This window comes from Pieris brassicae, chromosome W (genome assembly GCF_905147105.1).
Source record: "Pieris brassicae chromosome W, ilPieBrab1.1, whole genome shotgun sequence".
Taxonomy (NCBI): Eukaryota; Metazoa; Arthropoda; class Insecta; order Lepidoptera; family Pieridae; genus Pieris; species Pieris brassicae.
The window spans coordinates 4,685,863-4,703,443 of NC_059679.1; the positions used below are offsets into that span (position 1 = coordinate 4,685,863).

A 17,581-nucleotide genomic window follows, 5' to 3' on the forward strand; every position below is an offset into this window, starting at 1 on the left:
GATGAAGTGGTTGGCAATTCAACATTCCTCTGTCCCTTGGTAGAATGGTAACCCAACCCCAAGTCCCCCAACTATGACCTGGTAGGAAGAGGATTAGTGAGAAGAGCTGTTTAGTATCGATTTTTTACAGATTTAAATCTCTGTAGCCTAAAAACGCAGCAACGTTAATTCATTAAGAAAATTGTGTCGTATTGGTCCGAACCTTTATTAATATTAAATACGAGCAAATCGTCTACTTAAACGCTCGCCAGCTCCCTGGCTATCATTTTTCGACGGTCTTCTTCAGCTCTATTTGACTAGACTATTATCCCTGATATATCCTGTATACTTATTTGCTCGTGAAAACACTCGCTCGTACGAAACGTAATACCGGCATTAGATCCATTCAGGCAAAGGCTGATCACCTACTTGCCTCATGAAAATGATATATAGGACCCAGACCTAAAAGGTTTTAGCAAGAACATCGTAATACCGGAATTATACCCAATCAAGCTGACCGCCTACTAAAAATCACAAAGTTTAATACCAAGGCAACTAACGCCATCTTTTGGTAAGTTTATAAGTCAAGCTATCTTTAAGGTCATCAAATTTAAAACGTGTTTAAAAATGCACTTTGTTCGACAAATTAAAAATAATCGCTGACTTGAGAAGCTATATAGTTTTCTGTTTCTTTAAATATACTGTTTATATTGGTAACTAATATAATATAATGTAGTTAATCAGATAAGTATCGCAACAATGCGAGGATATGCCAGCAATAAAGGTCTACCGCAGGGACGAATCTTTTTTAATTTCTTACTTTTTTCTATTTATCAATTTTTAATTATTATTATTACTATGTAGGTTGAGAATAATGTAGTTTTAGTGTTTTAAAGTGTATCATTCTTTGATTTGTACACCGTATAGCTTTAGAGCTTGTATGATTGACCAATCACACTTTATTTTACTTTTAGGGACTTCAAAACATACACCGCATCTATCAAAAAGGTTCAAATTCTTTGATATATATATAGGTCAAATTTCAATGGTTTCAATAAAAAACACACTACCGTATAAATTCAAACGACGACCACGAGTCAAAAATAAAACACAAAGTCACCTCTAACTTTTGCCTAATTACCTACATGAATAAAATACTAATTAAAACATATTTAACGCATATAAAGTAATCTGACAGCTTAAATGACAAAAAACAAATTAATATAACACAACTACGAATCTTAAAAAATAAATAACTAAAATATATTATTAAAAGGAGTCCCTTTAGGCAAATTTCCGAAGATACTGGCATCGTCCCGTTGAATAGGACTAATTCTTTGTCCGAGGTACCTGCCAGTTCTTCGATCTCCTGTGATTTCGACTAACCTTTTTGCTATTTGAAAAATATTACATAAAGTATATGTAAATAATTTCTTATGTAACTATAGAGCGTGTATGATTGAATCATACTTAATACATTTTACATAGAACTCAATATTTTGACTATTAAACCAGGGACTTTTCAATCTTATTAGTAAAGGCCATTGAGTATATAAATATATATGTAAATAGTTTATTGGATTATTAAAATCAAACTTAGTGGGAGTAACACGTTTAATTATACCCTTAGATTTCCGCCTCGGACTATGGCTGCTTTTAACTTGTGTTAAACATTTCTGTGTTAAAACGTTTGTTTTAATTAAGAGTAAGAAGCTGTGTGCAAGCTTCAACAACATCCCTGGGGTCCAGCTTCGATCCCCAGTTATGCCAATGGATGTGCGCACCCAACGCTCACTCGAAAATATCGAAGGACCAAAAACTATCACTTTGCCTATAAGAAGTCATCACGGAACGCAGGCGGTTGCTCTAATTCTCTAGCTGAGTTTCATCCTTCAAAAAGCGATCCAATTCTTAAAAGGCCGGCAACGCACTTGCAAGCCTTCACCTTAAGAGTGGTCATGGGCGTTATCACTGGGGGTATCAGAGACCCTGTTTTATAAAAAAAGTGTGGATATTGGTCTAAGAAGTCTTGGCCTAGTGTCTTCAGCAGGGGACTCGCATCCCTGACGTCGTAGGTTCGATCCCCGGATGTGCAACAATGGACTTTTAAATCGCATTTGCTCGTACGAAGGAAAATATCGTGAGGAAAACGACTTGCCTTAGACCCAACACTACGGCGTCCGTCCCAGTAGGCTTATCACCTATTTTCCTATTAGATTGACATATGAAAGAGATACACAAAAAACCCAGACCTAAAATGGTTGTAGCGCCTCTGTTTTTTTTATTATTACAAGAAACATGATATTTCCAAGACACAGTTAACATAACGAATTAACTAACTAAGTAGACTAATTGTCATAAAACATTTCAAGGTATCAAAAATATGACTCGTAGATGTATACGTAGAAATTGAAATTTATTATTTACGTCTTAAAATACGCGACAACAATCTACTTGACTACAGTGAAAAACATATTTCGAATAAACGCATGGGTCAATTTTAAAATTCGAAGTTTCTCCCTCCGCGCTTTTAAAAATACACCGCGGAAGAATCCTACATTTACTAAGGTTAAAACCTAATAAAGTGGAATGAAATTTCAAATACAGAATGCATAGGTCAAATTTTAAATTCGAACTTCCTTCCACCCTCCGCGCCCTTGAAAAATGCGCCGCTTACTTTTTTCGCGCACACCACGCCGGCCGCGTGTATAAATACGCGCCAAAACACAACTAGGGCATACAGTAGCTCTCGAGCAGTCAACCGAAGTGCACGATGAGATTTCTGGTCAGTTCACAGTGGTTATTTAATACCTAGTGATATAGGTCGCTTATGCATTAACTGCAGCTATGTGAAAGTTAGCCTAGTAAAGCCATTCTATGCCCTGAGGTCTCGTGTCAGGATTGTTCTATGTGTGCAATTAAAACTTTTATTTTTATTTTTTATGTAATATTCTGCCCATGGACACTCACATTGCCAGAAGGCTCGCAAGTGCGTTGCCGGCCTTTCAAGAATTGGTACGCTCTTTTCTTGAAGGACCCTAAGTCGAATTGGTTCGGAAATACTTCAGTGGGCAGCTGGTTCCACATAGTGGTGGTGCGCGGCAAAAACTGCCTTAGAAAACGCTCAGTTGTGGAACGACGGACGTCGAGGTGATACGGATGGTATTTTGTATTTTGCCTTGACGTCCGATAATGAAACTCAGCTGCGGGTATTAGACCGAACAACTCTTCTGAACACTCCCCATGGTAAATGCGGTAGAAGATGCAGAGGGACCCAACGCAACGCCAAGGGATCAAGCCGCACGGAAAGTGATTGGTCGGCGACGATTCGAACCGCTCTTCGTTGAATACGGTCTAGTGGAAGGAGCTGGTACTGGGGAGCTCCCGCCCAAAGGTGAGAACAGTATTCCATGTGGGGCCGAATTTGCGCTTTATAGAGTTGCAAGCGGTGGCCCGGAGTGAAGTACCGTCTCGCCTTGCTGAGCACACCAAGCTTTTTGGAGGCTAATTTAGCCTTCCCTTCCAAATGACCGCGAAACTGGACGTTATTCGATATGTCAACGCCCAATATTCCGATGTTAGCTGAGGCTTTAAGGAGAGTGCCTTCAAAGAGGGGAGTAGCGACAAAGGGAGTTTTTTAGCGGAAAACGCGCATACTTGTGTCTTCTTGGGGTTAAATTGGACTAGATTTAGTCTACCCCAGTCCGAGACTCCACGTAAAAGAGTTTCGACTTCAGACACAAGTTTGTTCCGGCACTCATCAACAACAGCCCGAGAAATACCTGCCCGGTCCGTGTAAAAAGTATCCCCAGTGCTGTCGTCCGCATAGCAATGAAGGTTGCTAAGTTGCAACATATCATTAATATGCAGAATAAACAGGGTCGGGGATAGGACACAGTGGGACCTTGTGGGACACCAGCATTGACGGGTTTAAGGTCGGAGCATGCTCCGTCGATGACGACCTTGATGCTCCGATCAGCGAGAAAGCTGGAAATCCAGTTGCATAATTTCTCGGGGAGCCCATAGGCTGGAAGCTTCGAGAGCAGTGCTCTATGCCACACCCGATCGAAGGCTTTCGCTATGTCCAAACTTACCGCCAGCGCCTCCCCCTTGGACTCAATTGCCTCTGCCCACCTATGTGTAAGGTATACAAGGATGTCACCAGCTGAGCGACCACGACGAAATCCGTACTGAGAATCGCTAATCAGCTGGCTGCCCTCTAGATACCTCATGAGCTGGCCGTTAATAATGGTTTCCATTATTTTGGAGAACAAGGAGGTTATTGCGATTGGGCGATAGTTGGACGGATCAGAGCGATCGCCTTTTTTAGGAATCGGATGTATCAAAGCTGTCTTCCAGCACTTCGGGACAGTGTTGAGGGAGTACAGGTACCGGAAAAGGCGTGTTAGGACCGGAGCCAACGCAGGAGCACAAGTACGCAGCACAATTGGGGGGATGCCATCAGGCCCGCTCGACTTATGGATGTCCAGGGAAAATAAATGTTTACGGATAGCACGTTGCCGGAATGTAACTTCAGGCATCGTAGTATCACACCGCAATAATGTCGGTGGTTCCTTCCCCTGATCATCCAAAGTTGAGTTTGAAAGAGACAGCCTAGAAGATCGGCCTTCTCTTTTGCAGTATGGGCCAGTGAGTCATCCTCCCTATGCAGTGGTGGAATAGAGGGCTGACAGAAATTCCCTTGGACAGCTTTGGCAAGAGACCAGAAGGCTCGAGTTCCCGAAGGAAGGTGGGCCAATTTCTCACCAAACCTGGCAATATGCTCTGACTTTGCCTTAGCGATTTCCCGTTTGAAGGACCTAGAGGCTGAATTGTATGCTTTTTTACGTTCGCCGATAGATCACAGGATGTCGCCGCTTCTGCCCAGGCTTTAAAGCATTCACGCTTACGGCGCAAAGCCTCTTTGCACGAACGCCTAAACCAAGGCTGGGACTTGCCACCGACCGGCACCACAGAGAATGGAATAAAAAGTTCCATGCCCTGCAGGACCACATCAGCGACAGAGTCAGCGACGGCATCCGGAGTACTCAACGAAAAGCAAATGGGCCCCAAGGGTAGGACGCAAAAAAAGACCGCATCCCGTCCCAATCTGCTGACTTATAGTGCCACACACGGCGACAGCCCGCAAAGCTAGGCCGTAAAGGGCGCGTGAGCGGCACAATGCTCCGTACCACACAATGATCTGATGAACCCAATGGCGGGTCAACAGAGACTTGGTAGGTCTCCGGATGTGAAGTCAGCAGAAGGTCCAACAAAGAAGGTTTATGACCATCCACATCTGGTATTCGCGTAATCGCAGGGACCATTTGCGTCAAGTCGTAGGCTACAGCAAAGTCGTGAAAGGATCTGCCCGCGTGATCGGTGGTTTCAGAGCCGAGCCAGTCGGCATGGTGGGCGTTAAAATCGCCAAGTATCACGATTTCAGCGGTAGAAATCCTTTCGAGCAGGGAATCTGTAGCCATTTGGATGTGCTCAATGAGTCGGTCAGTTTCGGTATTTCCGCTATGGGACCTATACAGGCATGCGTAGAATCGCGGATGGTCATCGCAGTGTACGAGCAGCCAGAGGTTAGATAGGTCCCTTCCTTCAAGCGTCCCGAGGCGACGAGAACAGATATCCTCTCGGACGTACGCGCAAACTCCAGCCCGCGGCACAAATGAATGTTCCAATTTGTACCCCGGGTAGGAGAGGTAAGAAGTATCAGCCGGGGAGGAAATCTGAGTCTCGGTAAGAAAGAGCAAGGCCGGCTTCGCAGTCTCTAAATGATAGAGGACAGCGTGGATGTTGGAGTTGAGCCCCCTAATATTTGTGAAGTCCACGGCGAGTGTGGATGGGGGTGCCTTTGTTGGATTGCTCCGTTTGCCCCGAGACCGATATTTTTTTTTTAAAGAGCGCAGAATTGCCCCCCCCCCCCCAGAATACGAAGGGCAGCCTGTGCGTCCACCACCGGGTGCTGAGTGTCCCGGTGGTGGACGCCGTGGGTGGGATTCTCCACCGCAAGCGCGTGTGGTACCCCCCTGGGGTAGATTCTGATTCTTCTGCACCTTCATATTTCGTGTAGAGGGGGGGGGGGGGATGAGCTCCGGGAATCTTTCTCACCGCATGAAACGCGAGTACAAGAAGGCGAACCTTTTGTATCACTTTACGCCGGTTTTCTGAAAGACAGTGGTCCTGCCCCGGTCGTGCCTGCCCGTTTGGCTGAAGCCAGAAGGCAACAGCATGGCACTCCCACTAGGAAGGGATTGACTGATTGCGCTGGTGAAATAACCTCTGTCACAGGTTATTTCACCAGTGGGCGATGGGGTCGTCACGTCGCGACGCCAAACTTGTTCATTGTGCGGCAAAAGGCTGATCACCTACTTGCCTAGGAATGACCAAGGCCCATAATTGTAGCGCCTGGATACCAGTGAAGTGTTGTGTAACGTTTGGAATTTTCTGTCCCCAGATTGCCGCCGCCGTCCTCGCCTGCGCCGCAGCCGGCCCCAGCGGTCTGCTGGCATACTCCGGTCTCGCCGGGCCCTACGCCCATGGGCTGTCACCTTTGGCCCATGGACTGGCACCTTTGGCCCATGCCCCGGTAGCCCTAGCGCACGGCCCCGTCGCCGTAGCCCCGACCATCCCACCGGGTGACATCCAGGGCGCTGACATCGACGCCTACGTCGAAGTTTCCGACCACGTCCGTGCCTCCGCTGACGCCGCCCGCGAATACCATGACCAGGCCTCCGAAGTTCAAGGTCGCGCTATCAACGCCGCCGAAGACCACGCCTGGCAAGCGGTCGACGCTGCCCAGACAGCTCAAGCTCAGATCGACGGTGCCGCCGCCGGTGTCGCACCTAACGTAGCCCGTCAACTTGTCGGTCACTCCGCTCTTGTCCACGCCGCTCCATTGGTTCACTCCGCCCCCGTGGTCGCTGCACCAGTGGTTGCTGGACCCTTGGCTTACGGTCACGGTTACGCCGGCGCTCAGTCTGTCGCCACTTCATCCCTCTCCCAAACTCACCCAGCTCCCTACGTACACGCTCCCGTGTACTCCCACGGAATCCACGGTCTCGCGCACGCATGGTAATATGTGATAACCCTTTAGCCAAAAAAAATACTCACTTCAGATATTTATGTAAATTTTGTACAAACAGGCGAGGATGTGTGAATAAATGTAATAGTCTATTTCATTACATTATTGGCCAATCTTACAACTTCCCAAGCCCTTTAATAATTTTTCTATAACTTGGACATCGCATATACCAGTCCATTGACACATAATACTTGGTTCCGAACTCCAATAATTATTTAACATTCCATATATAGATATTTATTATTTAATTGATATCAAGTTTAAATATCCTGAAAGCAGTTATGTAAAAAGTATCAAAAACTATTAAAAAAATAAAACTATATAGATACATGCTGTGGGTGCATACATGCACCATGACGTATTAAAAAAAATACGCAATATCAAACTATTTAATCACTTTCCTAGAAGTTATAGATCACTGCCGTGTAATGTTGAACGGATTAGGGGCAGATGATAAGATTTTTAAGGCGAAGTTGCTCTTACAGGGAGAGTATTGAGACCATAAGTTTTCACAACATTTATAAATAACTTAATTAATGTAACCATCATGACAATAAATGACATTTGCATTCCTATTTTTATATGACTGATTGGCTGGCTTAATTAATCAATCTGAATGTACCATTTCTTTGGTACGATTGTAATTTTTATCATAATTCAATTATATAAAAGGAACTTCATACTTTGTTTTATGCCACTTGCCTTTTAAAATCAAGAAGAAAAAAAACAACTCTGTCTGTCAAACGTCACTTTTTGAGGTCACATGTGGAGTGCCATTAAATAACTTAAATGATTATACAAAAGATATCCTGTGACAAAAAATAACCATGCATGTTGTCAATTTTAATCATTATCATAAGATGCACAAAAAACAGTCTTTGGACTAAGACAAAAATATGGAGAGGAACAAGAGGATGAAGAAGAGGACACCCTTAAAAAAGATTAAAAAAGGTTAACAGGAAGAGCTTTACACGTGACCCCATCAATGGTGCCGTTAGTATAACGAGTGACTAAAATTTAAACAGTACATTGTTAGTAAAGATTGGAAATAAACTTTGTCATAACTATTAATTTATTTATATAATAACCGCTATCCATATTTAATTTGCACAGTTACTACGTACGTAACTAGAACACTGCAAAAGTACACTATTTTGAAAGGTCAGGAATGACCTTTGATTCTAGAGGTTCATACAATTATACATTCATTATAGAGCGAAGGAAACTGCGTCCTTACTCTGCTACTTCAAAGTAATTTTATTTAACCTTTAATTAAATGTTTCATGTGACAATTAGTGATCAGCCTTTACCAGCCTTGAAAAGCCCTTCCTACGAGCGAGTGTTAAACAAGTATATCGGTTCCCGGAATTCGAAACTACCTCAGGGATGAAAGAAGAAATCACTAGACCACTGCATAGAATTCTAACAGCATACATTGCAAAACGTTTTAATGTCAGACTGACATTTATAATCTAACCATTAAGCGGAAGTTGTATTACCTTGAACGATGCAAAAAGCTCGACAAAAAATGATTCGATTACATACGTTCCTTTGTTTACTCAAGCGACTTTAAAGCCTTCTGAACTTGAAGTCGACTAGTATGTCAAGGTGGGTGCCAGTAGAAAATGTGGTGGTTATCCAAAAAATGGTCGACAGTGATAGTGGTATCATGTGTGTAAGTAATGCTACAGAAGGAGACAGCCGAACAAGAGAGAAAGCGTTTTAAAACCAATCTAATTTGAGTGTGTGTGTGAAGTAAAAGTAGGTAGGGGTGCGAATAGAGTTATTAAAATTAACTTAAACATAATTCATAAGATAAGTTAAAGACAAAAACTGCAAGTTTATTTAAAAAATCTTCTATTCTGAAGCATTGGTTTTGGTGAATTTTTACTACGAAAAATCTAATTACCGTTAAATCATTTATAAAGAGGCTGAGTTGCAAGGCCTAAAATTCACATAGATATAATAATATAGAGCTTTCGGTAAATAGACTTAGAATGGAATATTGTCATAGACATGTTAATATTGATATCTTCTATGAAACTGTAGTACGCTTCTCTAATGTCAATAGTTTCCGCAGCATATAGGAATCTTTATTGATCTTCACACCTTAAAACTATCGTAATTTAGACAATACTCATGAGGGATTTAGAATTCTAATCAAATCAATCCAGTTTTGGTGCCTATTTAATGAAGACTATAAAACTATAACAAAATGTTATTGGTAATTCAACAAATTAATTCCAACAAAACCCTGTCTAAACAAGATGGCGGCGCACCAGTTGACGTACAGCTTTTTACGTGTCAATTGTCATACTTAAATGATGTAATTCGATCTAAGTCTTTTACGGAATTAAACTGAACTGTCTGTATTAGGATTTGACAGGCGTAGATATTTATGTTAATACGACCAATGTATGACCGTTTTGTGTCATGTGATAAATAAAAATGTTTTATTAATATATAGCCGTGTTTTGAAATACTCAATGACACGTTATATACTATAAAATAGTTTTATATAGTTACGGGTAAATTACATGAACGCATTTGCTGTTTCCCTTTAATATCCCTCTTAAATAAATCGCTTGTTAGCGATAATTTCCAACGAAGCGTTGCTTTGCTCTTAGGATCTGACAGGTGAAAACATTTACAATCTAAGTTTACATATAATTGCGAAGAATCCCTGAAACTCGCTAACAGAGCATTTCTACATAAGCGCTAACTTCCACCTAACACCACCGGGAGTCAATACCTCAGTTCGCGAGTTCGCAAAAGAAAATGTCTAGTAAAGCGGGCCGTGGAAAACTTCCATCCATGAAGATGACGTCGGTATTACAATGTTCTCGCTACAACCTTTTACGTCTGGTCCTATGTATCTGTTTCATAATAGACAAGTAGGTGGTCAGCCTTCTAAGGGTCCAAGGTTTCCTCACGATGTCTTCCTTCGTGCGTATTCAGGTATGACGATGTTCTCGCTACAACCTTTTAAGTCTGGGTGCTATGTATCTGTTTCACGAGGCAAGTAGGTGATCAGCCTTTGTGTGATTGAGTCTAATACCTGTGTTGTTATTACGATGTTCTCCCTACAACCTTTTAGGTCTGGGACTCTTATGTATGTTCCTTGATACCTTCTGTGCCTCTCGCATTTTCAGCTTTTCACACTTTGTCTCAGGGCTGTGTCATGAAAGCCACCACTGGATCGTATAAAGCTTTAGACGGTCCAGTTGAAATCCTGATTGCTTTAGCCTATTATTGAAGTAGAAAATATCATCTTGTTTCTTAATAATTTCTTCATACATACTTACTAAACTCAAAGTAAGTTTAAATTAAACTATTGTATTATTTTAACAGCTAAAAATTCAATTTTGTTCGGTCACGAGCGCATGGTACTTTAATAATAATAATAATTTATTTGCAAGAATATGGTACAAAAATGTTAAGGCGTGCGAATTTGTCTCAAAAGGAATTTTACATAGAAGTTACGTACATTATAGTTATTATTTGTAGTGATAAACTGAAAATATATTATTAACTTGAAAGAAAACAGTTTTTAACCGGATTGAAGCTATATATTATTATAAACCTATAATTATTTTACATAATTTTAAATTTTTCTGACGTTTGCGTTCGGTGTTACGGTGACTTAATGTAAAATAATTATAAGTTTATAATAATACATAGCTTCAATCCGGTTAAAAGTGTTTTCTTTCAATGGGTAAAAGCTATGTTAACAAAAGACAATACTATATTATTAAGTTATTAAATTAAAATTCATTATAATGTTTCTTACAAAAGTATTAAATTGAGTCAATTTTTAAAAAACTTTTCCTAGTTTTTTTTCCTGTTTTTGATAAATTATTATAAACTTTGATTGCCGTAAAGGTGATTTTCCTATACAATTCCAGATTAATTTTTGGCCCAGCCAATTTCTCCTCGTGTCTACATCGACAGTGGCCCATTCCCTTTGATTTAAAAATATTTGTTTTTCTAATGAGGACATTTCTAAAATATTGTCATCTGATTACTGGTGGGTCACGTGGAAACCTAAACTGGCTGAAATATTCGTCGGAGCGATTCAGTTCAGTTGTAGGTTGTAGGTCACCTTTAATGTAATAAAATAACTTGTACAATTTACTTAAAACTCGATAAACTTGATTTAGAGTAATTGCGATAGTAAAAGGTCGTTGAACAACCTTGCTATTAAAGATTTATAAATTTAAATATGCAAAGTAATTTTTATATGAATTCAAACTCAAAGTACTTTGTAAATTAATTTAGACTTAAAAGAGCCTCCTTCCCACGTATAAGGCCGCTCCATTTTCAAAGATTGTTGTTAAACAGATAGATAGAACACAGACCTAAAATGTTGTTGTAAACATCGTAATACCAGCACATCCAATCAATGGCTGATCACCTACTTGTCTCGTGAAACCGATACATAGGACCCAGAACTAAAAGTTTATAGCGAGAACATCGTAACATCAGCATTAGACTCAATCAAAAGTGAACAAACATCTTAAATTCCAACATTTAGGTGGACTGGAACTGCCTTCTGAATTAATTTATATGCCTGTCTAGAGGGTTGGTTACTAATTAAATTCTTTTAATACCTAGTGGGAGTGCCATGCTGTTGCTTTCGGGCTTCAGCCAATCGGGCAGGCACGACCGGGGCAGTACCACTGTCTCACAGAAAACCGGCGTGAAGTGATGCAATAGGTTCATCTTATTGTACTCGCGTTTCGTGCGGTGAGTGAGACTCCCGGAGCCCATCAATTCCCCCCCCCCCCCAGAATATGAAGATGCAGTTTAAACAGAGATTACCCCAGGGGGGTACCACACGATTCCGCTGTGGAGAATCCCCCTGTGAGCGTCCATCATCGGAACAATCAGTATTCGGTGGTGGATGCACAGGCTGCCCTTCGTATTCTGGGGTGGGCAAAAACTGCTCAAAAAACTATAAGTTTCGATCTCGGGGCAAACGGAAGAATTTACCGAAGGCATCCCCTTCCACGCTCTCAGTGGACTTTACCAATGTTAGGGGGCTCAACTCTAATCTTAACGCGGTTCACTTTGCGGGCGGGAGTTTGCGTGTACGTCAGAGAGGATATCTGTTCTCGTCGCCTCGGGTCGCTTGAAGGAAGGGACCTATCTAGCCTCTGGCTGCGCGTAGACTGCGATGACCATCCGCGATTCTACGCATGCCTGTATAGGTCCCATAGCGGAAATACCGAAACTGAGCGACTCATTGAGCACATCCAAATGGCTACAGATTCCCTGCTCGAAGGGGTTCCTACCGCTGAAATCGTGATACTTGGCGATTTTAACGCTCACCATGCCGATTGGCTCGGTTCGGAAACCACCGATCAGGCGGGAAGATCCTTTCACGACTTTGCTTTAGCTTACGACCTGTCACAAATGGTCCCTGCGATTACGCGAATACCAGATGTGGATGGTCATAAACCCTCTTTGTTGGACCTTCTGCTGACCTCACATCCGGAGACCTATCAAGTCTCTGTTGACCCGCCATTGGGTTCATCGGATCATTGTGTGGTCCGGAGTACTGTGCCTACTACGCGCCCTCCTCGGCCCCGTTTTTCGGGTTGTCGTCGTATTTGGCACTATCGGTCAGCAGATTGGGATGGGATGCGGTCTTTCTTTGCGTCCTACCCTTGGGGGCCTATGTGCTTTTCGTCGGAAGCTCCAGATTCCGTCGCTGCCTCTGTCGCCGAAGTGGTTCTACAGGGCATGGAACTTTTTATTCCATTGTCTGCGGTGCCGATCGGTGGCAAGTCACAGCCCTGGTTTAAGCGTTCTTGCAAGGCGGCATCGCGTCGAAAACGAGAATGCTTTAATGCATGGGCGGAAGCGGCGATATCTCGTGATGCCAATACCAGCGAACATAAAAAAGCATATAACTCAGCCTCCAGGTCCTTCAAACGGGAAATCGCTAAGGCAAAGTCAGAGCACATCGCCGGATTTGGCGAGAGATTGGCCCAACTCCCTTCTGGGACCCGAGCCTTCTGGTCTCTCGCCAAAGCTGTACAAGGGAATTTTCGTCAGCCATCGATACCACCGCTGCACAGAGAGGATGACTCGCTCGCCCACACTGCGAAGGAGCAGGCCGACCTCTTGAGCTGTCTCTTCGCGTCCAACTCGACTTTGGATGACCGGGGGAGATCACCACCGGCGATTTCGCGGTGTGATAACTCAATGCCGGAAATCACATTCCAGCAACGTTCTGTTCGCAGAGCACTATCTTCCTTGGACATTCATAAGTCGAGCGGGCCGGATGGTATCCCTCCAATTGTGCTGCGTACATGTGCTCCTGAGTTGGCTCCGGTCCTGACGCGCCTTTTCCGGTACCTGTACTCGCTCGGCACTGTCCCGAAGTGCTTTAAGACCGCTTCGATACATCCGATCCCTAAAAAAGGCGATCGCTCTGATCCATCCAACTATCGCCCAATCGCAATAACCTCCTTGTTCTCCAAAATAATGGAATCCATTATTAATGGCCAGCTCTTGAGTTATCTAGAGGGCCACCAGCTGATTAGCGATTATTAGTACGGCTTTCGTCGTGGTCGTTCAGCTGGTGACCTTCTAGTATACCTTACTCATAGATGGGCAGAGGCAATTGAGTCCAAGGGGGAGGCACTAGCGGTTAGTTTGGACATAGCGAAAGCCTTCGATCGGGTGTGGCACAAAGCACTGCTCTCGAAGCTTCCAGCCTACGGGCTTCCTGAGAAATTATGCGACTGGATCTCCAGCTTTCTAGCCGATCGGAGCATCAAGGTCGTCGTCGACGGAGCATGTTCCGACCTTAAACCCGTGAATGCTGGGGTCCCACAAGGCTGTGTTCTGTCCCCGACCCTGTTTCTTCTGCATAGCAATGACATGTTGCAACTTAGCAACATTCATTGCTATGCGGACGACAGCACTGGGGATACTCTTTACACTGGCCGGGCAGGTATTTCTCGGGCAGTTGTCGATGAGTACCGGAACAAACTTGTGTCTGAAGTCGAAACTCTTTTACGTGGAGTCTCGGACTGGGGTAGACTAAACCTAGTCCAATTTAACCCCAAGAAGACACAAGTTTGCGCGTTTTCCGCGAAAAAAATACCCTTTGTCGCTACTCCTCTTTTCGAAAACACTCTTCTTGAAGCCACAGCCAGCATCGGAATACTTGGCGTTGACATATCGAACGACGTTCAGTTTCGCGGTCATTTGGAGGGAAAGGCTAAATTAGCCTCCAAAAAGCTTGGTGTGCTCAGCAAGGCGAGACGGTACTTCACTCCGGGCCACCGCTTGCAACTCTATAAAGCGCAAATACGGCCCCACATGGAATACTGTTCTCACCTCTGGGCGGGGGCTCCCCAGTACCAGCTCCTTCCACTTGACCGTATCCAACGAAGAGCGGTTCGAATCGTCGATGACCAATCCCTCTCCGAGCGGCTCGATCCTTTGGCGTTGCGTAGAGATGTGGGGTCACTCTGCATCTTCTACCGCATTTACCATGGAGAGTGTTCAGAGGAGTTGTTCGGATTAATACCTGCAGCTGAGTTTCAGCATCGGACGTCGAGGCAAAATACAAAATTCCACCCGTATCACCTCGACGTCCGACGTTCCACGACTGAGCGTTTCTCAAGGCAATTTTTGCCGCGCACCACCGCTATGTGGAACCAGCTGCCCACTGAAGTATTTTCGAACCAATTCGACTTAGGGTCCTTCAAGAAAAGAGCGTACAAATTCTTAAAAGGCCGGCAACGCACTCGCGAGCCCTCTGGCATTGAGAGTGTCCATGGGCGGCGGTATCACTTAACATCAGGTGAGCCTCCTGCCCGTTTGCCCCCTATTTTATAAAAAAAAAAAAAAAAAAACCTACGTAAACTAGTTATTAAATGTCAAATATTTGTTACATTCCAATACTAAAGTCGCCACGGAAAGGTGTTCCAATCACACGCAATTACAGATTGTTATTTAAATACATATCGGACTGTAGGCGGCCTATTTCATTAAAAATATAGATATATAAATATAGCGTTATTTTACAATTTACGAGCCCCAATGCACAATAGTTTATCTAGTATGGAATGTAGTGCAAAGCGTATATAGTAAGTAAATATTGGTAAAATAATTAAAGTAAACCACAATTTGAAGAACATTTTAAAGTTAACATTACTGAAATAACGCAAAAGTATTCTTCTACCCTTGTCACTCACGCCTAACAGTTCGTCTACCACTTAGTTTTCTTGCCTTTGCTCTCAATGACAGCTTTAATGCAAAGAGGCATGGTTGAAACCAATGCTGCACACTCGTCAGGCGTAATTGATTCCCTGACAGCCAAGAGTTTCGCTACAAGTCGCTTTGCGATCTTGATGGATTTTACGGAGAACTTTTTTCATTTTCCACCAAAGGGTTTCAATCGTCGACAAGTCCTGGCTGTTATATGGCCATTCGATTGTAGGGATGCTTTTCGCCAGTAGCCACGTCTTTCTTGTCCTTGCAGGCTGTCCAGCAGTATGGCAGGACGCACCATCCTGTTGAAAAATTAAGGAATCTTGACGCTTAAGTGACGGAATAGAGGGCAGTAAATTCTCTTCCAAAAGGTTTTGATACCTTGCAGCATTGACAAAACCATCCACAAACTGCATACCACCAACACCTTGTGCAGACATGAAGCCCCATATCATAAAAGACGCCGGAAACTTCACTTTACGTTTGAGACAATCAATATGAAATGCCTCATTTTGTTCCGAATCACTTTTTCCTTTCATCGCCAACTGCCACTTCAAATTTAGACCCGTCCAATTTAAATGATCACTAGCAAACTTCAACCTCTTTTTCTTCTGTACAGCAGTGAATCATGTCCTTCCATTGCACCGTGAGTTCTCCAGCTCGAGCAGCTACTACACTCGTGATGCGTGGTTTCTTTTAAACAAGAAGTCGTTCTATTCTTTTAATAGTGCTGAATGATAGATTGGACTGTAGACCTGGGGAGTATCAAGTCTTTAGATATTTGATAACTTGATTTGCGAGCATGACTCACAAATTATTCGCTTTCAAAGCGAGAGAGCTTTCTTCACACAGGTTTGCCACGACCCATTGTATTTGAAAACTGAATTTTTTAGAATTTATACTGTCTGACTTGACAAATGACACAGAATTACTTTTAACCGATAGACGAACTCTTTTGCATCGATTAACAATTAGACGAACTATTTTGCTTAAAACTTCTTCGAAATTAAAACAGAATATGTATAAATTTAAAAAGCTAATATAGTTCATTGGTTCAAAATTAAAAAAATGACATAAGTAACGCGAAATGTGATAATAGAACAGCTTAATATTTTATATAGATATACAAAAATAATGAAGTTAGAAAAAATCTCAGAGATAATTTCATCGGGGCTCGTATAAGTCAGTAACGCTACAGCCCTGGGTTGTATTTATCTGTTTAACGACGCAAGTAGGGATAAGTCTTAAGACGTATGTCGACTTTTAACTGACTTTGTCTAAATTTGCTGCCACACGGGTTCAGTCAAATCTCCCCTATAACATCGGGAGGTATAGTCGGGCGTTGTTTCGAACGTATCATCTACGACTGAATTTACCACTGAATGATCAAAAAATTAATTTGACGAGAACTCTGATGCAGCGGTGGAACCGCCTTTTTGGGATAATTTTTCTGAGATATTTGCAATTACAAGTTTTGGCTCGGGGAAACTGAGTTCGCTTAAGTTTTAATCATGAGCTGTTGTCAAAATCTATCGGATATAACGGATACCAAAATGCATGTTTTAAGACCTCCTGCCGATCTGAACTGGTGAAGGCTTGATGACCAGTTTCACAAGTTCTTTTACCTTTAGCAGGCATCAGTCTCACACAAACAAGCATTTCCCCTTAATAGGAGATTTAGTTTATTTATTTATAATAATAAATAACTGTAACTTGTTTATGTTTGAAATTAGTGTGGGAAAAATAAAGATTATTGTTATTGTCTTTCAAGATGTAGTAATCGACAGTTACATAGGCACTAAAACCATCGACTGCTGCAAGCTCTGCTCTGCGGTTTTAAGGCCTAAAACTTTCGTTAAACAGACTTTTAAATGCAGAAATTTTTAGACATATGTAGATATTGATTCTATAAAACTGTAAAACATTGCTCTATTGTCTATACCATATAGGAGTATTTATTGGTCTTTTCACACCTTAACACCATCGTAATTTATAGCATATTTTCATCAGGGATGGTTTTAATTGTGAGTAGATGTCAAATCAGTTCAGTTTTGGAGCCTGTTTAATGCAAACAATTAAATCTTTTCTCTTTATAATATTGGTATACACTAATTAGCGCGCCTTTTTGATAAGATATTTCAGTGAATATCCTAATAACTATTGCCTGACCAGGACCTGAATATTGAACATACGTTTTATTTGACACCACAATAATCTAGTTCGGTCCACGGATGGAGACGCTATCGACATCTATAAAAATCTTCCGTTTTTCCAAAA

The 17,581-nt window shown here is 42.4% G+C and overlaps 1 protein-coding gene and 1 pseudogene across 1 annotated transcript; one reads left to right on the forward strand and one right to left on the reverse strand.

Moving 5' to 3' along the window:
* LOC123718286 overlaps positions 1-17,581 on the reverse strand; it is a 141,678-nt pseudogene that overhangs the window by 23,499 nt on the left and 100,598 nt on the right.
* Positions 2,666-7,164, forward strand: LOC123718290 (pupal cuticle protein PCP52-like). The gene is made up of 2 exons (XM_045674724.1): positions 2,666-2,764; positions 6,446-7,164. Exons 1-2 carry the CDS (start codon positions 2,753-2,755, stop codon positions 7,064-7,066), a joined length of 633 nt encoding a protein of 210 aa, XP_045530680.1. The 5' UTR covers positions 2,666-2,752; the 3' UTR covers positions 7,067-7,164.